The 25,475-nt window shown below is 40.4% G+C and overlaps 1 protein-coding gene across 1 annotated transcript in view; it reads left to right on the top strand.

Annotated features, from left to right (window-relative positions):
- Positions 1-20,594, top strand: part of LOC127556755 (zinc finger protein 665-like) — a 28,470-nt gene extending 7,876 nt beyond the window's left edge. Inside the window, exons 2-3 of the mRNA XM_051990166.1 lie at positions 13,099-13,225; positions 15,325-20,594. Of these exons, the coding sequence (XP_051846126.1) occupies positions 13,099-13,225; positions 15,325-17,465 (2,268 nt within the window). The 3' untranslated portion in view covers positions 17,466-20,594. The remainder of the gene's footprint in view (positions 1-13,098; positions 13,226-15,324) is intronic.
- The last annotated feature ends 4,881 nt before the right edge of the window (positions 20,595-25,475 follow it).

Below are 25,475 nucleotides of genomic sequence, written 5' to 3'. Positions count from 1 at the left end.
TTTTGTTGTCATTTTCTTCATTGATAAAGATTTTATTACAAGAAATCATAAAATTATTTTTGTGACAATCTATCTTTTAAATCTGTATCTTGAATCAAGAATTTCCTAAGCTATACTTGTAGATTATACCTATCACTTTACTTTCATTTTAAAAAGAAGTATTTTTATAGGAAAAAATTTTTATACCTCTCTCGCCTACCTGAAATAGAGAATGACAAAAAACCTCAGCAAATCTTCCCATTTTAAATGTTAATAATCAATGCAAAATTCTAGTACTAATCCCAAAATATATTTGTGTCAAATATATTCTTTTTTTAAATATTTGATTTTTTAAAATTTTATTTTATTTAATAATAACTTTATATTGACAGAATCCATGCCAGAGTAATTTTTTTACAACATTATCCCTTGCACTCGTTTCTGTTCCGATTTTTCCCCTCCCTCCACTCCCTCCCCTAGATGGCAAGCAGTCCTATATATGTTAAATACGTTGCAGTATATCCTAGATACAATATATGTTTGCAGAACCGAACAGTTCTCTTGTTGCACAGGGAGAAATGGATTCAGAAGGTAGTGTGTCAAATATATTCTTATTTAGAAGATTCCATAAATCTTTTCCATTCTAATCTCTGGCATCTTCATGTTTTTTTTTTTTTTTAATAACTTATTCAAAATTGAGGTAAAGTCCCCTTTCCTATTCTTTTTTTTCCCTTGGCTAAAGCAATCAGGGTTAAGTGACTTGCCCATCTAGGAAGTGTTAAGTGATTCCAGATTTGAATGCAGGTCTAACTCATTTTAGGGCTGGTGCTCCATCTAGTGAGCTAGCTGCTCCCACCTTTGCTATTCTTTAAATGATTAATTTCATTTTCTGTGCCTTTTCTTTGAATAGATTTTCACCTCTTTCTCATTGTTCAAATCTCTTTATTTTTGGATTCATGGAACTTCACTGAGTAGAGTTTTTTCTTTCTCTGTGTTCCTCAAGGCATTAGTATGTTAGAGGTATTTTGGTTTCTCTTTAAAATATATATATAATTTTTACCCAGTTACTTTCAGATCTAACTTTTTACATTTGTTTTTAAGATTTTTGACTTTTAGGTTCTTTCCTTTATTCTCATCCACAATGAAGAAATTATAAGTAAAATTATGCAAAACATTTCCCTAAAAGTCAAGTTGTGATAGGGGCAGCTTTTTGGTGTATTGGATAGAGCATCAGGTGCAATGTGATGGAAGTTCTGTCACCACATATTGGGGAGATGGAGTATAGAACCCCCAAAGCATATTGGGGTTATGGTGAGGTGTCTCAAAAGAACTTGTGAGTTTAGATGACCTACAGCTGCAGAGGCAAAGCTTTTATTGTGCATTGGTGGTAGGCTAAATCCATATGAGCTTAAGAAAAAGGGATTGAGCAATTAGCAAGGGGAAGACACAACATAAGGCAAAAGTGGCCATTAAGGCATGACCATGAACCCTAAAGGACCTGACACAAGTAAGAGGGACATCTTCGTAAAATGTGTGAAGTCTGGAGAGGGGGTTAATAAATGGGGAATCAGGAAGGGCCTCTTTGCAGAAATAGCCTCTGAGCAGAGTCCGGAAGGGAGACAGAAGGGAAGGCAGGCAGCACCTGGTGTACAAGGACAGCCCTAGTTGTACCAAGCAGGAAGATGACTGAAGGGCATAAGTGAGTGGAGGCCAGTGTAGCTGCAACAGAACCCTAGAAAGAAAGTGATGGCGGCTGATGAGGGCCCAACAAGGGAGATTATATTTTTTCCTGAGGATGTCCAGGAGGTGAAGTCAGAATGGGATGGGTTGGGTGTGGGAGGAAAAGAGACAGATTGGAGAAGCATCAAGAGTGGAGAGCTCAACTCATCTTTGGAGCAATTTTCCCAAAGTATTAAGACTCTTTCTGTGCAAAGAGCTCATGTAGTTCTAGGTCCTTGGAGGAAAATTCTGATGCCTCTGGGAAAACTGGAAGGACGCAGATCAGAAAACATGATGTCTTCCATCTTTGAGATCACTAGGCAGCCCCATCCTCTTCTTTTTGGAATCTCTTTCCTTGGCTCTCTGACTTGATTTACTCTTGACAGGCTTGTTGTCTGGTCCTATTTGCTTGAATCATCATCCCTCTCCAACTTCCTAACTGAAGAGTTTCCCAAAGTATTTTAGGGCCTTCTACTCTTTCTAAATATCAAATCTTATCAAATCTCATGGATGCAATGATTTTTAAAAATAGCTTTTTATTTACAAAACATATGCAAGGGTAATTTTTCAACATTGACCCTTGCAAAACCTGTTCCAACTTTTCCCCTCCTTTCCTCTACCCTGTCCCTTGGATGGCAGGCAGTCCAATACATGTTTAATATGTTAAAGTATATGTTAAATACAATATATGTATATATATTAATAGTTATCTTGTTACACAAGAAAAATCTGATGTAGAAGGTAAAAATAACCTGAGAAGGAAAACAAAAATTCAAGCCAACAATAACAGAAGGAGTAGAAATGCTATGTTGTGGTCCACACTCATTTCCCATAATTCTTTCACTGGGTGTAGCTGATTCTCTTTAGTACTGAACAATTGGAACTGATTTGGATCAAAGAGAGCCTCGTCCATCAGAATTGATCAAATGATCTTTTTTATAAAACTTGTCCCCAAGTCTTTCTCCTCCTTGAACTTTCCTGTTTCTATATAGGACGCCTCCATTGTTCCAGTTGGTTAAGTTCCTATTTTATAACAGATCGCCCAATTATGGATCAGTCCCTTATTTTTTAGCTCTGAGTGGAGGCTGGAAGGTAAGAGTGCGGGAAAGATTTATTTTCATGAAAACAAGTTAGTATGAGATTCTGTGCAGGCTGACAGGTTGTTTGCTCCTACCAATCTGCTGGAAGCAAACTTCACTAGTTAGGAAGCTTAAGTTCCTCATTTCTTTTTTTTTTAAATTTAATTTAATTTTATTTAATAATTACTTTATATTGACAGAATCCATGCCAGGGTAATTTTTTTACAACATTATCCCTTGCACTTGTTTCTGTTCCGATTTTTCCCCTCCCTCCCTCCACCCCCCCCCCCAGATGGCAAGCAGTCTTATATATGTTAGATATGTTGCAGTATATCCTAGATACAATATATGTTTACAGAACTGAACAGTTCTCTTGTTGCACAGGGAGAATTGGATTCAGAAGGTAAAAATAACCCGGGAAGAAAAACAAAAATGCAGATAGTTCACATTTGTTTCCCAGTGTTCTTTCTTTGGGTGTAGCTGCTTCTGTCCATCATTTATCAATTGAAACTCAGGTCTCTTTGTCAAAGAAATCCACTTCCATCAGAATACATCCTCATACAATATCGTTGTCGAAGTGTATAATGATCTCCTGGTTCTGCTCATTTCACTTAGCATCAGTTCATGTAAGTCTTGCCAGTCCTCTCTGTATTCATCCTGCTGGTCATTCCTTACAGAACAATAATATTCCATAACATTCATATGCCACAATTTACCCAACCATTCTCCAATTGATGGGCATCCATTCATTTCCAGTTTCTAGCCACTACAAACAGGACTGCCACAAACATTTTGGCACATACAGGTCCCTTTCTCTTCTTTAAGATCTCTTTGGGGTATAAGCCCAGTAGTAGCACTGCTGGATCAAAGGGTATGCACCGTTTGATAACTTTTTGGGCATAATTCCAGAATGGTTGGATTTGTTCACAACAGAGTGCCAGTCTTGCTGAACATCAGAGAATCCACACTGGAGAGAAACTTTTAAATGTAATCCATGTGGAAAGAGTTTTAGATGCAACTCACAACTTGCCAAACACGAGAGAATCCACACTAGAGAAAAACCTTTTTTTTTGGTGATTGTTGGGGTTTTTTTGTTTGTTTTTATTTTTATTTAGGAGAGGATAGCAATGGGAAGTACTAGCAATGGGACTGTCCTGCCCGTGATCCTCTAACCAAAAATAATACATGCAATAGAACAGAAGGATTGAGAAAGCTTTGGAAAAAATATTTTTTAATTCATTACTACTCAAAGAAATCAACCTTTGCAGATTTGTTTCTTGACACTTTTTTTTGGTTTTCTGTATATTTAAAATATTCATTTGATTTCATTCGTTTGAATTTCAAAATTAATAAAGGAATCCGATATTGATGGTTTCCTGTTGTCATTTTCCCCAGTGTTGAAGACTTTATAATAAGAAATCATAAAATTATTTTCGTGACATTTCCTATCTTTTAAATCTATATCTTGAATCAAGAATTCTCCTGGCTACACTTATAGATTGTATCTGTGTTTACTTTTTTAAAAATCTTTTTATCAGAAAAAAATTCCTTGTACCACGGTCATCTACCTCAAATAGACAATAGCCCAAAAAAAGGGATATCTTCCCATTATAAATGTTGATAATCAGTGCAAAATTCTTGCATTTTCTTATCCCAAAGTATCTTTGTGTCAAATATCTTTTTGAACAATTCCCATTTAGAAGATGACATAAGGGGGCAGCTAGGTGGTGCACTGCATAGAGCACTAACCCTGGAGTTAGAGAGAACCTGAGTTCAAATCTGACCTCAGACATTTAATGCTTCCTGGCTATGTGACCCTGGGAAAGTCACTCAATATCATTTGCCTCAGCAAAAAAAAAAAAAAAAGAAGAAGAAGAAGATGCCATAAGTCTTTCCCATTCTAATCTTTGTGGCATCTTGCTCATGTCTTTTTTTTTTTCAGCAACATTCATTCAAAATTGAGATAGAATCCTCTTTCCTATTGTTTATAGGATTAATTTCATTTTCTATTCTTTGTCCTTGAACAAAATTTTCACTATTTCTCTTCTTTATCTTTCTTATTATTCAAAATTTGTATTTTTGGATTCATGGAACTTACATGGAGTTAGATCTTTTTCATTCTCTCCCCCTCATCCCTTCCAACATTCTTCAATATCGTTTCCTGTCATCTGAGGCAATATGATAGGTGTGGATAGAGTAAGCTCATGGTAACTTAATCCAAAGCCCTCCCTTAGGAAGCCAGGACATACTAAAAACTACTCAGAGAACAGAAATGGCCCCTGTGGGGGTGGAGCGCTCTGAGGCCCAGCTTAATTCCTGAGGAACAGGGGACTGAGAAAGAAACAGTCCCCCTGAAGGCATGAGAGGGACTCTATGAGAGAGGACTGACAGTCCCTCAGGAGGCAGCAGCAGAGCTTTCCCATGCCAGGCTTTCCTTCTCCAAGGTGCCCTTCCAGAACCTCAGAGAGCCCAGAGCCCTTTCTCCAGCCTTTCCCTGCCTCCTCCCTCCCTGGAGGTGCCTTCCACTTCTCTCTGCAGGGTTTCAACTTGGCCCTTTCAGGCTCCCCATGGGTGAGGATGTTGCTCTCCAACTGCTGACCCTGGCTCCCGAATGGGCAGTCGGCACGTAAAGGAGGCAGTGCCCCTGAGCATGTCTTTGCTTCCATTGTGGGCACCCCGGGCATCAGGGTGTCATGGTGGGTGAGGGTCGGGAAGAAGGTTCAGTGGAGGATTAGGCTGAGAGCCGGGGAGGAGTTCTGACCCCGAAATACCCCACTGAACATGGAATAATCACCACTTGGAGGGGTGTGGAGAGCTGGGGCCATGCTTTCTATAATGTATTCCATGAGACCACCAAAGAGCTCCCTGTGCTGCTCACAGAAGGCCCCTGGCCCAAAGGAAAGAAAGGGTGACAGATTATGTTTGAGACCTCCAATCTCCTTCCAAGTTCACTGCCATCCTGCCTGGCTGTCTCCCTGCTTCTGGCTGTACCCCTGGGGTTGTGATCGACTCTGGGGATGATGGGACCCACCCAGTGCCCGTGTGTGAAGGTGACATCCTTTTAGGATCCAAACTCTTCCTCGTTCTGACTGGCTGGGATCTGACAGACTCCGGCATGAAGATTTGGACCCAGGATGTTTTCCCTCCTGCAGCTACTGAGAGCTAGAAGATGTGACATCGTGAGCCGTGGCTCAGGGGCCCGGATTTTGTGCAGGAGCCACATGCAGCTGCCTCTGGAAAAGGGCACTGAGCTCCCTGAGGGTCTGGTCATCGGCCTTGGCAGGGCTAGAGCTGGAGCCCAGCAGCTCTCTGCCTGTGGAGCCCACCAAGCTCCCTTGAGCTCCACCAGGTGTGAGGTCAGTATGGGAGGCTTGTCTGCCCATCCCGGGTGGCCGGGGGTCATCACCACATCACCACAGACCTTGCTGGAGGGAAGCACAAAGGGATGGCCGCCCCAGCCCCCAACCCAGTGAAAATCAAGCTCCTTCCCCCACCTGAGGACAAATCCCCCTTTCTGCCTCTCCTGCTCTTTCCAGCACATGGGGATCAGGAAGCGGGGCCTGCTGAAGCACAAATGGATCTAAATGGACTCCTCCTGGTTTGGGGGTTTTGTCTTTTTCCCCCAAAAACTCGTGACAAGATAATTTCATCCCCTTCTCCCACAAGAGATCAGATCATCGAGCTTTATGGAGAGGGACCCCAGACGACACGGTCCGACCCGCCAAGGGCGGGATTTGCGGGAGATTCGCAGTTAGCCAGAAATCTCCCTCCCTGGCTCCCCCAAGCGGGAGGGGCCGATACAGCCTCTTAGCCCCGGATCTTCCGCGCTGAGGAAAGGACTTTGCTCCTAAAAGCGCCGGCGCGGACGTGAAAAGTAAAAACAACCGTGGGGGTTTTACCCCCTTCTCAAGGGGGCTGAAGGAGGCGCTTAAAGGGGGGCCAGAGACCCGTGTTTCAGGGGGGCAGCTTGGAGGGAGGCTCACTCCCCCCCACGGACGGAGGGATGAGCGGCTGCCCCGGGGGAAATGTCCAAAGGAACAGAAACGGCATCAAACCCGCGGCGGGGCCAGAGAGGGCTGAGCATGGGCGGGTTCTCTCCCTGTGCCCCCTCACTGAAGGGGGGGATGGGGGGAGGGCGCAGGTCCCGTGGCCCCTCCCGGGAGAAGGGGGACCGAGCCCTCATTTGGAATTATGCAAATGATCGAACACAGAACTTCTACGTCCACTTTCCCATCGGGAATTTCCCATCACATCCGGGTCTATTTCTTGTACGGAACCCCACATTTCCTCCCCAAAGGCTTGGGAACCTCCAGGAAAGAAGGGGCGGACAGAGCCAGGAATAAAAGGAATCAGGATAAAGTCTTCATTGTGTCAAAAAAGGCCTCCTGGTGACGTCCTGATCTGCCTTGTACCCTGGGCCGCTGAGCCGCAGGGGATGCTGGGAGTCCCTCGGGGTACAGGCGCTGCATCCTGCCTCCCTGGTTTATTCCCATCCTTCCTTCGGTGCTGGGAGAAGGGGGAGGGGGAGGAGAGGAGGACAGGAGGGCGTCTGTGCGCAGGCACGTCCTGGGACCTCCCCTTCCTTCTTAAGGCTCCTCCCCTTCCGCACCAGTTGGAACCCACTCCTGTGGCAGAGTTTGGAAATCAAGGGAGGGGCGTCGGTGGATAAGTTGTGCAAAAGCGCAGTAGCTGTGAGTGGGGGCGTGTACCTGAGCTGCGTGCTTGCGGGTGGGGAGGGGGTGTGCCTGAGTGCACGTGGGTGTGGCCTTAGCCCTGAGCGATTTCTCCTGCGTGGGATGAGAGGGGGCGGGGCTTGTGCCTCCCTGTGGCTTGGGGGAGGGGGGCGGACACTGCTGAGTGTTTCTTGGGGAACCCAACTGACCCCTCCCCCACTGAGCCCCACGTATTGCGTGGTTCCCTCACCAGTCGCCAGTGGGCCTTCGCCCACGTTGGGGAGGGGGAGGATTCCGTGGCTTTACACCATTTGCCTCCAGTGCAAAAAGGGTGTGAGAGCAGCCCCTCCTCCTTCCCCTCCGTGAGATCCCTTTTGTAAAGTACTAAGTACAGGGCCTGGTAGACAGGAAGCGCTCTCTATGTGCAGTAGAGAACTTAGTGTGAACTTTGCCCAGTCCGTCAGTTTGCTTGGAGGACAGTGGGGGTGGAGGCAGGAAGGGGGGGAGGGGGGACTGGGGCTCCCATCCAGCTCTGCTCCTTGACGATGACCCTCCTGGTGGTCTTGGGACATCTGTCGTCATTTCTGGGACCAGGTGTGGATTCCATGTTATAGATGGAGAAACTGAGGCAGGCAGGGATCAAGGGCTTGGCCAGGGTCACACTGGCTTTCCAGATATTCTGATGAATCTTGTCATCTTGACCCCATGGGGCTCATGCTCCCAGGGCTGCCCCCTCTGCGGTGTGCAGGAGATCTTAGGGTTCAGAAAAGGGAGTCCTGGGAGGGCCTCCCCACAGGGGACATCCCACTACCTCCTCTGAGCTGAGATGTCTCCTCCTCCTCCCGGGGAGCAGCCGCCCCCCACCTCCCTGCCCTCAGAGCTCTCTCTCTCTCATTGTGGGCAGGTCAGCACCAGCCCGGGAAGGGAAGCCCCCTCTCCCTCCCCCGCCCGGCCGGCAGAGCGCCCACGCCCGGAACCAGAGACATGGCCCCCGGCAGCCGGAGCCCCTCGTCCCAGGTGAGTGCGGCCCCTGCCCAGGGGGGGCCCAGGGAGCTTCCTCCTGGCAGAGGGAGGGGCCCCGGCAGGGCTGGCAGCAGGGCAGGAATCTCCCCCCTGGCGCTGCCCATTTCCTGCCTCTCAGGCGGCCCCCAGGGCTCTGAGACCCTTTCCTTTACCAGGTTTTAGATCAGGTAAATAAATGTTTAGAAAACAGCTCCTCTGGGCCAAGCTCTGGGCGAACCCCTGAGGATGCAGAGGAAGGAAAAGAAAAAAACCAGATCTGCCCTCATGGAGCTCCCGGGGGAGAAAACAGCTGCTGAGCTGTGTCCACACCTGCGCTGGGCAGTGTAGATGGGAGCTACTCTCCGAGGGAAGGGTCAGCAGTTTGGGGGCAGGAAAAGCTGTTAAAGAAAGGGAGAATTTAGCTGAGATGTGAAGGAAGCAGGAGGGGAGGGAGGAGGCCGGTGCAAACAGGAGAGAAGCCATTAAAAAGGCCCAGGGTCAGGGGACAGAGGGTCCTGGTTAAGCATAAGCCAGGAGGCCAAAGTCCCTGGGGCAGAGAGGAAGACTAAGGTGGGAGAAGGCCGGGGCGGGTGTTGTGGTGTCTGCCATGTGCCGGGAGCCACATAAAGATGGTCTCATTGTTCCTGTTGTGGGAATTGTCAGGGTCCTTGGTAGGGAAAGTCAGAGTCAGGGAGCTCAGGGTCCGGCCAGAGAGTAAACTGTGGCTTATTTATCCACTCGAGGGTGTGACAGACTCCGCGAATGGGGGGTTACATTTCCTCTGATGTCATAAAGACAATCTCTCCTTACATGACCTCTGCTTTGGGTTGGATTTGTTGGGTCTCATACATTGTTAATAACGAAGTTTTAGATAAAATCAGGTTAGGACTCAGATACAAAAAGGTACATTTGCTTGTTTGTTTTAAATTATTTTCAATTACATGTCATGACAATTTGCAGTATTCATGTTTATAAGACTTTGAGCTATAAATTTTTCTCCACCCCTTTCTCTCCTTTCTTCCTAAAATGATGGGCAGTTTGATATAGGTATATACGTGCTGTCATTTAAAGCACATTTCCCTATTAATCAAAGTTGTGAAAAATGATACAGATAAAAAGAGAAAAAAGAATAAAGTAACTAAGAGAGATTCTTCAGTTGCTTTCTGAGTCCATCCATTCTTTCTTTAGTGTGTGAAAAGCCTTTTCTTTCTTGAGTCTTTTGTAATTGCCTCAGATCCTTGTGCTCCTGAGAACAGCAGAGTCTCTCCACACTCTGTTGCTGATTCTGTATTGAATCTTTTCCTGGCTCTGCTCATTTCAGTTTGTATCAGTTTGTTTTTTTAGTTCTTTCTGAAATCTGCCTGTTCAGCATTTTTTATTGCACAATACTATTTCATTATATTCATACACCACAGCTTGTTCAGCCATTTCCCACTTGATGGGAATTCCCTCAATTTCCACAATATTGCCTCCAGGAAAGGGGCTGCTATAAATATTTTTGCACATGTAGGCCCTTTCCCTCTTTTTTTAATCTCTTTGGAATCATACAGACCTAGTGGTTATATTGGTAGATCTAAAGATTTGCACAGTTTGGTTGCCCTTTGTTCATACTTCCTTCCAACTTACTCGCCAGAAAGCTTGGATCAATTCCCGATTTCTCTTCAGTACACTAGTATTCCCACCTTCTTTCCAACATTGATCATTTTTTTGTCGTACTAGTTAATCTAATCGATGTGAGGGGGTGCTTTTGAGTTGTTTTTATTTATATTTACCTAATCAAAAATGATTTAGAGCACTTCATTTTCCTACATTATTTTTGACAACATTAAAAATTCTTTATATATTTGGGAAATGTGGCCTTCATCAGAGATACTTGCAGTGAAGCTCATTTCCCATCTTTCTGCTTTCCTTGAAAACTACATTTTTACCAAAAGAAGAAAATTTTTGAATTGAGATTTGCAGTGTGACGTCTTTATCACAGATATTTATGTTAGAGCAAGAAAACACAAGAACAGAGAAATAACTGCTTCATTACTCAGGTACTTTGGCAACATTTGTTAAGTCTTTTGTGCCTTCTTAGACAGTAACAGGACTGGAAGTGAGTGCTCTTGAGTTTTCCCAAAGTGATTGATTCAGTGTCAAAGAGATACTGATGGAGAAGTCTAGTATATTGATAAAAGAATGGCAACATAGCATTAAATGAAGTCAGTGATGTTTTCTCCAAAATTCACTTTGGAAAACTCTTAGTACTAGATGTGAAAAAGTCTGTCATAAGATTTGGAGGACATGATTGTATTTCCCAGAGTTCAAGAAGGAAAGAGATTGGGATTGGGTGGCAAAAAAATAATGAGAGGGTAGCAGTCACAGAATAAGGATTAGGCAGGTTCAAAGGTCTCCCCATCCAGCATAGCCTAACCTCTGGATGGGCTCTAGAGGGTTCAATGAAGTAGGAATCAGGGCAAGAATGTAGCATCAAAGGCCCCTTCTTGTTCCTTGGAGGCCAGGCACTTACAACCCAGGTTAGCCGCCTGATTTCTCTGACCTCCTGGCTGAGACCTACCTGGGGAGTGAAATTACAGCACTGGATTTCTGGGAGAAGTAGTGTCCCAATTAATCATCTCACACAGAACATATTCCATTAACAAGCTCACTTTATGAGAACAGATAAAGCTTCATCACTTTTATGGGAAGAGTCTCATACCAATTAGTTGAGGCCAGATTCTCTTTAAAATTCTTTTCCTACTTCCATCTTGTTGAGATTTCATTTTAGACTCATAGGAAATTTGCTAGAAAATTTCTTTGTTCTCTCCTCAGTGATCACTGCTAATGGTTGCTTCCCCAGAATACAAAGTATTTACCAGGTTCTCACAAACTCTTCATAGAATTTTTTTATATATAATCACTTAAGACCCTTCTTGTGGGAAGAGATCTCTCATCATCTTCTCTCCTTCACTCCTACAGGTTCTGTAGAATGCATATATTCTCTTATTATGTCTTATACTAAGACATTTTTCCAACTTTTATTATCCAACATGAATCACATTTTACATGGAAAGTATTTTTTTCAATATTCCATTGGGCTCTTAATGCCTGATTCCAAGTGTGGGGTCTGACACTCCTTAAGATTATAAGAATTTTGCTAGGCATTGACCCATACTTAACACCATACACCAAGATAAGGTCAGAATGGGTTCATGACCTAGGCATAAAGAATGAGATTATAAATAAATTGGAAGAGCATAGGATAGTTTACCTCTCAGACTTGTGGAAGAGGGAGGAATTTGTGACCAAAGAAGAACTAGAGATCACTATTGACCACAACATAGAAAATTTTGATTATATCAAATTGAAAAGTTTTTGTACAAACCAAACAAATGCAGACAAGATTAGAAGGGAAACAATAAACTGGGAAAACATTTTTACAGTCAAAGGTTCTGATAAAGGCCTCATTTCCAAAATATATAGAAAATTGACTCTAATCTATAAGAAATCAAACCATTCTCCAGTTGATAAATGGTCAAAGGATATGAACAGACAATTCTCCGACGAAGAAATTGAAACTATTTATAGACATATGAAAAGATGCTCCAAGTCATTATTATCAGAGAAATGCAAATTAAGACAACTCTGAGATACCACTACACACCTGTCAGATTGGCTAGAGTGACAGGGAAAGATAATGTGGAATGTTGGAGGGGATGTGGGAAAACAGGGACACTGATACATTGTTGGTGGAATTGTGAACACATCCAGCCATTCTGGAGAGCAATTTGGAACTATGCTCAAAAAGTTATCAAACTGTGCATACTCTTTGATCCAGCAGTGTTTCTACTGGGCTTATACCCCAAAGAGATACTAAAGAAGGGAAAGGGACCTGTATGTGCCAAAATGTTTGTGGCAGCCCTGTTTGTATTGGCTAGAAGCTGGAAAATGAAAGGATGCCCATCAATTGGAGAATGGTTGAGTAAACTGTGGTATATGAACGTTATGGAATATTACTGTTCTATAAGGAACGACCAGCAGGATGAATACAGAGAGGACTGGCGAGACTTACATGAACTGATGCTGAGTGAAATGAGCAGAACCAGATCATTATATACCTCAACAATGATACTGTTTGAGGATGTATTCTGATGGAAGTGGATCTCTTCGATCAAGAGAGCTTTAATTGATCAAAGATGGGCAGAAGCAACTACATCCAAAGAAAGACCACTGGGAGATGAATATAAACTGCTTGCATTTTTGTTTGTCTTCCCGGATTATTTATACCTTCTGAATCCAATTCTCCCTGTGCAACAAGAAAACTGTTCGGTTCTGCACACATATATTGTATCCAGGATATACTGTAACCTAGTCAACATGTAAAAGATTGCTTGCCATCTGGGGGAGGGGGTGGAGGGAGGGAAGGGAAAAATCGGAACAGAAGTGAATGCAAGGGATAATGTTGTAAAAAATTACCCTGGCACGAGTTCTATCAATAAAAAGTTATTAAAAAGAAAAAAAAAAGGAAGAAAAAAAAAAGGGAAGATTATAAGAGTTTTGGGCAAATCCCATCTGTGCTTCAGTTTCCTCCTCTAAGTTGATGAGGGCTGGATGAATTCTGGAGGCTTTTTCAGCACTAAATTGAGTGACTTTTTATGGTTTAGGAGATGGTATCATTCAAGGATATTATGGTGGATTTTACTGAAGAGGAGTGGGGCTTCTTGGACCCTTCTCAGAAGGAGCTGTACAAGGAGGTCACGCTGGAGAATGTCCAAAATCTGCTGTCCCTGGGTAAGGACTATTTCCTCTCTTTTTGATGTTCCTCATCAATTCAAAATGAGCACAAACAGCACAGAAGTACCATACTGTGTTGCGTCTTAGATGTTGCAGTGAGTGCTCAGTCATCTGAGTGCAAGTCTCCATGCATTTCAGTCTTGGCTGCATCCTTTTTGAGTTACCTAATTTAGCTCAGTCAGGTAGTTGACCTTGCTGCCACATTTGCTAGGTAAATTCACTGGAAACCTGCTAAAAAGGATGGGATAAGATTCTGATAAGATGATACAATACTTAGCTACCTAAGACTCTCCCCCAAACAAAAAATAAATCCTCACAATTCATTTTGAGCATGAAAAGTGACTAAAACTCCAGAAGTTGTTGGGACCATAACAGGATCTTACAAAGGATCTCATCTCCTTTAGGTAGAGATTTGATCCAAATGAAGTGCTGTACACTCTTGCCAGACTCTGTTAAGTTAGCCAAAAGCAAGCCCTAGGGGCATCTGTGGCCAGGGGTCTCTGCTCCCAAAGCTTTCAGCTCTGGCACAGTGAGGGTCGGGATCAGGTAATTGAAGGTGAAGAACAAAGGGCTCTGTTCTAGAGAAAACTTCTCAGATAAAGATCTGGTGTCTCAAATACTTAAAAGGATAGGAACAGGTCATTTCTGATGAAGAAATTAATTTATAGCCATATGAGAGAAAATATTCAAGCTTATTATTGATTCAGGAATTGTAAATCAAAAACACCATTTTGATATCATTTTGAGGACACTAATATATTATTGCTGAATTTATGAACTGCTCCACTCAATCTGGAGAACTATCTGGAATTATAACTTATAAACTTATAAATACATAGACTTATATATATAAAAATATATAGACTTATAAAACTGTGTATCCCCTTTGGCTCTAAAATACACATAAGGTCTGTTTGCCAAGATAATTAGGGAAAAAAAGAAGCAAATTTTTATGTTGTAAACGATTGATAGCAGCTCTCTTTTTGGTAACAAAGAGATATGGACTGGGAATGCCATCAGTTCTTGAATGGCTAAAGAGCAATGGAATATGACTTTAAGATCAATGGCTAATAGCTTTAACAGTGGGTGATGATGGTGTGTTGAGAACTTCATGAAACTGATCAGCCATCTCTTACAGTATCACGTTCTTATCACTAATTGATGTAGTTCCATCTGCATTGGGAAGCTTACACACATAGTTAGTCATTTAATTTCTTCAGGACATCATAAAAGAACTTTGGATTGTTACACTCAATATAATAATGAACTTTATGTGCCTTGTTTTCCTGGGCCAAAAATCTAATCTCTGTAACTTTTTGCTTATACTTTTGGGAAACTTAAACACTGCCTTCCTAGAGATGGATGAACTAAAGTACTTGTAATCTTGTAAATCTTTTAGAGTTCTCATTTTTCATTTAATGCTTTCTGAATTTTCCCATTATTTTCATCAAACCAATTTGGATGTTTACTGTTTTTGCTCAGGTGAGTAATTGTGGTACTGTCCAACAAATCTCTGAAAGCTGTTTACTCCTTATCTGCTCTACTATTTTCAAATGTGTGTTGGCTCAGTTTTCCCTCTAAATTAGCAAAAACTATTCCAGCACAAAGAAGACTCTGATCTACTGGCATTAAGTGGTTGGTAGTCATCTTGGCCTTGGACCCCTGCCTTTGCTGAAAAAAATATTTCATTTGGAGAAGATAAGTCTCTGATTGGTCCAGTACTTTAAGATGCACATCTCACATATTTATCTCTTTTTAAAAATTATTATTATTATTATTTTTACTTTTCCTGAGGCAATTGGGGTTAAGTTACTTGCCCAGGATCACACAGCTAGAAAGTTTTAAGTGTATGAGGCCAGATTTGAACTCTGGTCTTCCTGATTTCTGTGATGGTGCTCTATCTACTGCACCACCTAGCTGTCTCTTCTTAAAAATGACTTCGGGTATTAAAAGCCACTGTTTGCACTGAGTACGACTATGAAGTTTTGTATATTTAGTTTGGTGACACGCTGCCATGACTCTTATGTAACATTGCTATTTGTGTTTATGTATGTGTGTATGTCTTTTTTACATATATGTACATTTGTCTTTTTCAGATGTAGAAACTGGGTTGAAAGTAAATGAGATAAGTAAAAAGCTGGGAATTTTTGTGAAAGAACGTGACCAGCAAAGGTTCATGGATGATGGTCCCTGTGACTTCAATTTGAAGGAATTCCACGGTTTTATTCTTGAAGTAGATAGATATCCAAAGAGTGATTGTGAATTGGACGAAATTGGAAAGAGATTCAGATGGACTTCTATCCTAAATCACTGTAAGAAAATGAACTCAGGAAGTGATTATCTTCAAGGTAGTGAATACAAGAAATGCTTCACTGAAGAGATAGAGCCATTGGTTCCAAGTAATCAATGGGATATTGCTGTGAAATGTAGTTCAGACCTCAGTGGTGATCAGAAAAGTGATACTGAAGAAATGCTTTCTGTAAGTGATAAAAGAGAGAATGTCAGTCAGAACTCCAATCTTCTTACTTATCAGCACATGCATATTAGAAAAGAACCTGATGAACATAATGTATGTGAAGCAACCTCATCCTATCTCTCATCTCTTCCTTACCACTCTGGAATGAAAAGGTCTGGATATGATCAGTGTGGGAAAGCCTTTGGTTGCAGTCCAGCTCTTGCTGGAGAAGCATCTCATAAATGTACTGACTGTGGGAGAGCTTTCTATTGCAGATCATTCTTGCTTGACCATCAGAGAATCCACCCTAGAAAGAAGCCTTATTTATGTCTTCAGTGTGGAAAGCCTTACATATGCAATCAATGTGGAAAAACTTTTACAGATGTCTCCAGTCTAGCAAAGCATAAGAAAACCCACACTGAAGAGAAGGCTTATGAATGTAATCAATGTGGAAAGACTTTTAGATCGAGCTCCTGTCTGGCTAAACATCAAGGAATCCACATTGGAGAGAAACCTTTTAAATGTAATCAGTGTGGAAAGGCTTTCACATTCTCTTCCAGTCTTGGTACACATAAGAGAATCCACACTGGAGAGAAACCTTTTAAATGTACTCATTGTGGAAAGGCTTTCATACAGAGTGCCCATCTTGGTTTACATCAGAGAAAGCACACTGGAGAAAAACCTTTTAAATGTAGTCAATGTGGAAAGGCTTTTAGATGCAGCTCAAGTCTTGCTAGACATCAGGGAATCCACACTGGAGAGAAACCTTTTAAATGTGATCAGTGTGGAAAAGCTTTCATAAGTAAATACAGGCTTGTAGAACATCAGAGAATCCACACAGGAGAAAAACCTTTTAAATGTAATCAGTGTGGAAAGCCTTTCATAAGTAATTATAGACTTGCAGAACATCAGAGAATCCACACTGGAGAGAAACCTTTTAAATGTAATCAATGTGGAAAGGCTTTCATAAGTAATTACAAGCTTGCAGAACATGAGAGAATCCACACTGGAGAGAAACCTTTTAAATGTAATCAGTGTGGAAAGGCTTTCATAAGTAATTACAGGCTTGCAGAACATCAGAGAATTCACACAGGTGAAAAACCTTTTAAATGTAATCAATGTGGAAAAGCTTTCATAAGTAATTACGGGCTTTCAGAACATCAGAGAATCCACACTGGAGAGAAACCTTTTAAATGTAATCAGTGTGGAAAGGGTTTCAGATTCTCCTCCAGTCTTGGTACACATCAGAGAATCCACACAGGTGAGAAACCTTTTAAATGTGATCAGTGTGGAAAGGATTTCATAAGTAATTACAGTCTTGTGGCCCATCAGAGAATACACACTGGAGAAAAACCTTTTAAATGTAATCAATGTGGAAAGGATTTCACACGGAGTGCCCATCTTTCTTTACATTGGAAAATCCACACTGGAGAGAAACCTTTTAAATGTAATCAGTGTGGAAAGGCTTTTATAAGTAATTACAGTCTTGTGGCCCATCAGAGAGTCCACACAGGAGAAAAACCTTTTAAATGTAATGAGTGTGGAAAGGATTTCACACAGAGTTCCAATCTCGCTTTACATCAGCGAATCCATACTGGAGAGAAGCCTTTTCAATGTAACCAATGTGGAAAGGCTTTCACACAGAGTGCCAGTCTTTCTTTACATCAGAGAATCCACACTGGAGAGAAACCTTTTCAATGTAATCAATGTGGAAAGGCTTTTACATCCAGCTCCCATCTTGCTAAACATCAGAAAATCCACACTGGAGAGAAATCTTTTTAAATGTAATTAGAATGTGGAAAGAGTTAAATGCAGCTCCCATCTTGCTAGACATTAGAGAACCCACATGGTAATGAAACCTTTGTTTTTGGTAACTGTTGGATTTTTTTTTTCTATTTTGGATTAGTGAGGTTAGCATTGGGAAGTGAACTAGTCATAGGATTGTCCTGCCCCTAATTTTCTAATCTAAAAGAATAAGGAAGGATTTATTACAGTGATGATACATGAACAGAACAGAAAGACTGAGAAAGCTTTGAAAAATGTTTTATTGAATTCATTAGTACTCAAAAAAGCAATTAAGTTTTGCAGATTTGTTTCTTGACATATTTTTCTATTTTATGTAAATTTAAAATGTTCATTTGATTTCATTTGTATGAATTTCAAAGTTAAAAAAGAAATCAGATATTGATGGTTTCTTATTGTCATTTTCACCAATATTAAAGATTTCAATACAGGAATTCATAAATTTTTTTCATGACATTCTCTGTCTTTTAAATCTATATCTTGAATGAAGAATTCTCCTAGTTACAGTTGTAGATTATACCTAACACTATACTTTTTATTTTAAAAACATATTTTTAATAGGAAAAAAATCCTTGTACCTCTCTCCTACCTCAAATAGAAAATAAAAAAGCAAAGCTTCCCATTATAAATGTTAATAATCAATGCAAAATTCTAGTACTGTCTAATCCCAAAATATATTTGTGTCGCATATATTCTCGACTAATTTTTATTTAGAAGACACCATAAACCTTTTCTATTTTAATCTCTGGCATCTTGCTCATTTTTTTTTTTTTTTCAGTGACTTTCATTGAAAATGGTGATGGAGTCCTTGTTCATATTATTATTATATTTTTTGTCAATAAGTTGTTCCAATTTCTGTGCTATTATTATAGTTAAAAATTTCAAAGTTCATGATGAAGATTGGTATGTAATTTCTTTTATATTCTAGCCCTTCCTGGTTTAGATGTGAGCAACAAATTTTTGTCATAGAAGGAATTTAGCAGGACTTTTTTGTCTATTTTCCCAAATAGTTTACATAGTATTGGAACTAAATTTTTTTTTTTAAACTTTGGTAGAATTTAAAAAAAAAAAAAAGCTTTGATAGAATTCACTTATACATCCATATGGTCCTGGAAATGTTTTTATTAGGGAGTTAGGATCATAGGCAAAATAGTCAATAACTATAGTAATCAAACCCAAAGAACCCAGGTTTTCAAATAAGACCTCATTATTTGACAAAAACTGCTGGGAAAATTGGAAACTAGTATGACAGAAACTAGACATTGACCCACATCTAACACCACATACTAGAATTCTGTGTCTTTCATCCACTCAGGTATTTGCTTCCATTTTATGGGAAAGTTCATCCCATTCACATTCACAGTTATAATTACCAGTTGTGTATTTCCATTCATTCTATTTTGTCCTCTCTAATTTGTTTCTCCTTTCCAGTTTTGTTTCTGACCCACCACTCTCTCCTATTGTCCCTCCTCTCTTTTCTTACCTTTCTCCTAGTGTTTCTGCCCTCTCTTCTATCCAGTCCCTTTTTTTCTTTCTCCTTTCTCCTCAAACTTCTTTATGGGGTAACATACATTTCTACACCAAACTATAAATATGTTCTTTGCTTTCTGAGCCAAAACTGATGAGATTAAAATTCAGACACGGTCAACCCCTTCCTTCTTTCCCTCTACTGTACCAAGTGTCTTGTTCCTTTTCATGTGATCTACCTTTTACCTCCTTTTTCGTCTTGTCTTTGTATAATCATTTTCCCATATTTTAATGTCTTTTTCTTTGATTTCATCACATTGAAGTCAATTTATATCCAAAGCCTCTGGTCATATATACCCCCTGCAACTGCTCTATTAAAAGACACAGTTCTAGAGCATGACCCAGCTGTATCATTTTCTAGTTTAGGGATGAAAGTTTAATCTTTAAATAATAGTTTCTTTCCTGCCTGTTTTTCTATACTTTTCTTGTGTCCTGTGTTTGAAGATAAGAATTTCTATTTATTTCTGTTTTTTTTTTCAATAAATATGATTGAAATTCCCTTACTTCATTGAAGATACATAAACTCCCCTGAAAAATGATGCTCATTCTTGCTGGGTGATTGATTCTTGGTTATGGCATTCTTGCTAGTACTGTACACAGTGTTTTCCTGGTTCTGCTTGTTTCACTCAGCATCAGTTTGTGTAAATCTTTCTAGGCCTTTCTAAAATCAACTTCTTCACCATTTTTTATAGAACAATAATATTCCATTATTTTCATATACCACGACTTGTTCAGCCATTTCTCAAGTGCTTGGTATCTACTTATTTTTCAATTCCTTGCCACCATACAAATTGCTGCTACTAACATTGTTGCACATTTTAGAACTTTGGGATACAGACTCAGTAGTGATGCTTCTCCACCAAAGGAATTGCACAGTTTTATAGCTTTTCGGGCATAGTTCCAAATTGCTTCAGAATGGTTAGATGAGTTCACAACTTCACCAAAAATGCATTAGGATCCCAGTTTTCCCACTAACCCTTCAACACTTATTACCTTTTGCTGTAATTTGCTGTAAATTTGCTGAGATGTGGGAAGTGGCACCCCAGGATTGTTTTAATTTGCATTTCCCTAATCAATAGTGATTTAGAGCATTTTTTTCATATGACTATAGATGGCTTTAATTTAGCTAAAAATTGTCTGTTCATGTCCTTTGACCGTTTATCTATTGGGAAATGACTTGAATTTTTGTAAATTTTACTCAATTCATTATATAGATTAGAAATAAAGTCTCTATCAGAAACACTGGTATGAAATTTTTACCTAACTTTCTCCTTCCCTTCTATTATTAGCTGTGTTGATTTTGTTTGTGCAAAAGCTTCTCTCTTCTCCAAAAATCTGACTGGCAAACTATCCCTTGTTCTTTTGTTTTTTTTTAAAATATCATCCTTATGCCTAAATGTATCCATTTTGATCTTGTTTTGCTCTGGGGCATGAGATGTGCCAAATTTCTGATGTGTTGTTTTCCAGTTTTCTTAGCAATTTTTGTGAAACACTGTGTTCTGATCCCAGAATGTGGAGTTTGGGGGTTTATCAAATAGTACATTGCTATAGTCACTTCTTATTGTGTCATGTATATCTAGCCTATTCCATTGATCAAAATCATATATGATGTTGATTTTTTTGTGTGTTATAAGGTAAATAGGACTGCTGTACAGGAATTGCATTAAAACTCAGGAATTTAGGATGATCCCTATCCACAAGATAAACCTTCCCATTTGGGGGGGAGAAAAGATTCTCATAGGAATTAAACCACAGCACATAATCTTTGTAACCAGATTGTGTAAACAGCTAGAATCATCAACACCTCCAGCTGATAACAAGGGCCAAGAGCAATTCGATGTTCAATAGGAGCCACAGAAATGAGACTGAGGGAGAGGCATCCATGGGTGAGGACATTGTTCAGGGATAAAATTTTTAGTAAGAGCACAGTGAGTGCTGTTTGTAGTGGCTAGAAACTGGAAAATGAATGGATGCCCATCAATTGGAGAATGGCTGGGTAAATTGTGGTATATGAATGTTATGGAATATTATTGCTCTGTAAGGAATGACCAGCAGGATGAATACAGAGAGGCTTGGAGAGACCTACATGGACTGATGCTAAGTGAGATGAGCAGAACCAGGAGATCATTATACACTTCGACAACGATATTGTATGAGGATGTATTCTGATGGAAGTGGATTTCTCTGACAAAGAGACTTAACTGAGTTTCATTGGAGAAATGATGGACAGAAACAGCTACACCCAAAGAAGGAATACTGGGAAAGGAATGTGAACTATTTGCATTTTTGATTTTCTTCCCGAGTTATTTTTACCTTCTGAATCCAATTCTCCCTGTGCAACAAGAGAACTGTTCGGTTCTGCAAATATGTATTGTATCTAGGATATACTGCAACATATTTAACATATATAGGACTGCTTGCCATCCTGGGGGGAGGGGAGGAGGGAGGGAGGGGAAAAAACGAAACATAAGTGATTGCAAGGGATAATGTCGTGTAAAAATTATCCTGGCATGGATTCTGTCAATACAAAGTTATTATTAAATAAAATTAAATTAAAAAAAAAAAAAAAAGAGCACAGGGAGTGAAGGGAAGACCTAAAAAGTAAAGTTACACTTGGACTGACCTCCTGCCACAACATAATTATAAGGATTAATAACAATTAAATCAATGCAACAAGTACACTGTAGAAAAGAATTAGAAGCATTACAAGTACTATCAATATTCACACACCAAGGAAAAGAGGTTAAGCCTGTAAAGTATATTTGTAATGGGTAGTATTAAATCAAGTGTCATTAGAGGATCCTGAAGTGGGAGCAACTATTCCTGAAAAATTTGCAAGCAGCAAGCAAGAAGGGCAATTTTCCCCCAATTCTAACAGGCGTTAGATCCAAGGTGGATCATAAAATAAGGTCCAGAAGGAGTTGTCTCCTATAGAAACAACTGAAAGAGAAAGAGGGCAAGAAGAGCTCTCATGGCAGATGACAGAAGTCTTGTGTCCCCTCCATTTTCTTTTCGGTGTCTTCATTGATTGAGGCATCCCCAAGGAACCGGACTCTCCTGATTGGCATCCATACTTCTTCACCATTTCTAGAAAGACAGACAAATTCTCTCCCTTGCATTAAAATCCAAAAGGAACCTTCCCAATTTGCCTGATCATTTTCCCACCTGGCAACTTAGCATGGTTGAATTCCTTCTGTAAAAGAACTCCTGACAAGCTTGCCTATAGTAGGCAGTTCATATGAAACTTTAACAAAATGCCGCATAGCAGGAGTCAAATCTGAAGCAACCTCAAAGGAAAGAAAATTATAAGTATATGTGGCCATCTCAAGATCTTTCTGGCCAATTTGGCCTGGCCCACCTTTTTGTTTTAGCCAGGAGCGCCTTTAATGTGCAATTGGCACGTTCCACTGTTGGCTGACCTCTGGGATTATAAGGTAGACCAGTGATATGATGAATGCCAAAAGAAGCAAAAAAGCCCTGTGGAAGAATATGCAGGGCCATTGTCAATCTTAATTTCATGGGGGACTTCAGAAAGAGCAAAGCAATGTACCAGATGATTTTGTACATTCTTCACTTGTTCCCCACCTTGAACTTTGACAAATCTAGAAAGAGTATCAATGCCAACATGTAAAACAGACTTACCATAATGTGTAATGTCAATTTGCCAGAGATCTAAAACAAACCTCTAGGATTGATTCCACGATCCTTCGGGGATGAGGGCACACACTGGCACACAGCTAGAGCAAGATTTAATAATCTGTCACTTGTTCCTTAATCAGACCGTATAAATGATGAAGAGAGTGTGCAGCAAGATGAAAATGAGAATGAGCATGCAAAGAGGGTAAGACAGTGGGATAAAAAGCCTTAGCAACAACATAATTGCCTTGAAAAATAGGACCAAGGCCATCAGTGTGACAGGGAACATAAATCACATAAAAAGGTGAACTATGAAAGGAAATTACTGACTACAGTTAATTAGTCAAAAAGAAAAGACTGCTCCATATTTTTTACAAGATTTACAGCATAAAAGTTGTGTCTTTAATAATACTTAAAAGCCTGTGGATATTTTTGAAGGACAAGAATAATAGCATAAGGTTCATTTTTCTGAGTGGACTCATAAGAACTATTCAGAACCATAAGATCCTTGGTAGACACATTAAATATTACAGCTTTATGATTTTTAGTCCCATCAGTGAAAATATTAGGTCCTGCAACTGGAGTAGCAGAAGTAACCTGAGGGGGTATCCAGGTTAATAAGGAAAGAAAAGAAAAGGAAATCAAAGAACTAGTAGCAGAAAAGGTAGCAATCTGGGTAAGACGCGCCCAAATAAAATTATTGGTAGCAAGCTCATTGATCACAGTGAAGGAGATAAGGTGAGATCTTTCAAGATAGTTGTGAAAATCGAGTAAGGCTTCATCTATTTCAAAGTTTGAGTAGGCCTGAAGGACTTTAAGCATTAAGTCAAGGGCATACTTAAAGTGTTACTTCCCTGCTATTCTCCTAAGGACATACTTAAAGTCTCCTCTCTGTTTTCCCCCTAAGGACATACTTAAGCCCCCTTCTTGCTATCCTCCCTATTTCAACCAAATATGGGCAACTGTGTACTTATTGGTCAAGTTCAATTTCTTGGGCACTTCGCATGTTTAGAATGTAAGATCCTTAGCCAATAAGGATGAGGGTCAGTGCTGGGAGAGGGAATTTGCGTTAGGGATTAAAAGCCTTGACCCTGCCCCCTACAGTGCTTCCTCCCTTCGCTTGTCTGCTCGATCGATGGGACACCCGATTCTCGTGAGAATTGCTTTGCTTCTAGAGAACTGTCCAGTCTTTTTTTTTATTAATAGTTTCTGACCCACACAACAGGGACTTGCAACCCCACACAGATCTTTGGAATTTTTCCTGAGATAAGTGTGGCTCTTTTTACAATTGTCAAGCAAAATGAGATTAAATATTGAATCGTTTCTTCTAGCACTATATGAGAAGTGCTAGGATATATCTGTTCTAAAACCTCATTCCCTTGATGCAATGCAGCAAAAAGAATAGTGGAGCAAAAAACAGCAACCTCCAAAGGGAGTGATGGAGAAAACCATCCTGTGGTAGCTGAAGTTACAAAGGCAATAATTTTTGTTACTGCCTCTTTTGCAGCAGTATTCCAAAAATGTGGCAATTTAAGATTAGAATCTCCCTTCAAAAGAGAGTATAAGGATGCCATAAGGGAAAATGGGATAGATATATGTATTCATAGCCATTGTATGCTGCTGACAAGTTTCTGAAAATCATTTAGGGTTTTATAGCCAGAAAAAATGAACAGAAGGAGAAGATTGCATAATTTTGTTATGTACAAGAGTATATCTAAGGTACAAAAATGGTGGAGCTTTCTGTACCTTATCTGGAGCAACAAAAAAGCCATGCTGGGCAAATATTTTGATAACCTCCTTAGTTGCTTGATAAAGGTGGGAGGGATCTGCATGGGCTAAAAGAATATTATCCATATAGTGTATGGCAAAGAGAGAAAAGCTTTCTTAAACCTTTGGAGCACACAAACCACTGACACAAGGTTGGGCTATCAATCATTCCCTGAGGCAGCACTTTCCATTGGTATCTCTTTGCGGGAGACTGGAAGTTAAGAGAAAGAACAGTAAAGGTAAAGCCATGGCAATCAGCAGGATTCAAATGAATACAGTACAAGCAACCTGCAATATCTATGATCCCAATATGAAAATGTCTAGGAATCATAATTGGAGAGAGCAAGCCAGGTTTCAAAGAACCCATAGGCTGTAAAGCATAGCATACTTGCCAGATTTTTTCTTAATCATGAACACCGGAGAATTAAAGGGATTAAAGGATTCCTCAATATGTCCTTGACTCAATTGGGTAGAAATATTTTCTTGAAGTGCCTCTAATTTATCTCTAATTAGGGACCATTGCTCCACCCAGATAGGCTTATCTGTTTTCCAATTCAGCAGGAGTACTTGTATTTTTTTCGCTGGGCAAGGCTTTGGCAATGGTCCCCATTAAAAATGCTCAGGATCTGTTTTCATTATCATATTTAAAGATTTCATAATATTGAAATGGACAAAGTACTGGCCTCCCCTCCTCTCCCTTAGTCTTAGCTTAAAGAGCCGAGAGAAGGGTCTACTCAGCTAGATTAGGGGACTTCTTTTGCACTTCAAAGGGCCAGATCAACAATGCTCCTAAGGATATCTGTTCCCTGAGGGTAGTCACCCACCCTGATCCCGATCTATGTTAAAACATCTGTCTTTGTATCTTTTGTCCTGTAAAGTAGAGTTACTGTTTAATGTCAAAGGTGCCAGCAAGGGTGAACAAGAATGCTTCTAAGGCTGTCCCTACTTCAGTTGGGCACGGAACCATGCCAGAATCCTACTGGAGGTCCGTCCTGGCCATGCACACCATCTAGGCCAGTTACAAATAAATTATTTCTAAATTATGAATTACTATGGCTG

Source organism: Antechinus flavipes, chromosome 3, assembly GCF_016432865.1.
Source record: "Antechinus flavipes isolate AdamAnt ecotype Samford, QLD, Australia chromosome 3, AdamAnt_v2, whole genome shotgun sequence".
NCBI lineage: Eukaryota > Metazoa > Chordata > Mammalia > Dasyuromorphia > Dasyuridae > Antechinus > Antechinus flavipes.
This window is presented reverse-complemented; position numbering and strand designations above follow the sequence as displayed.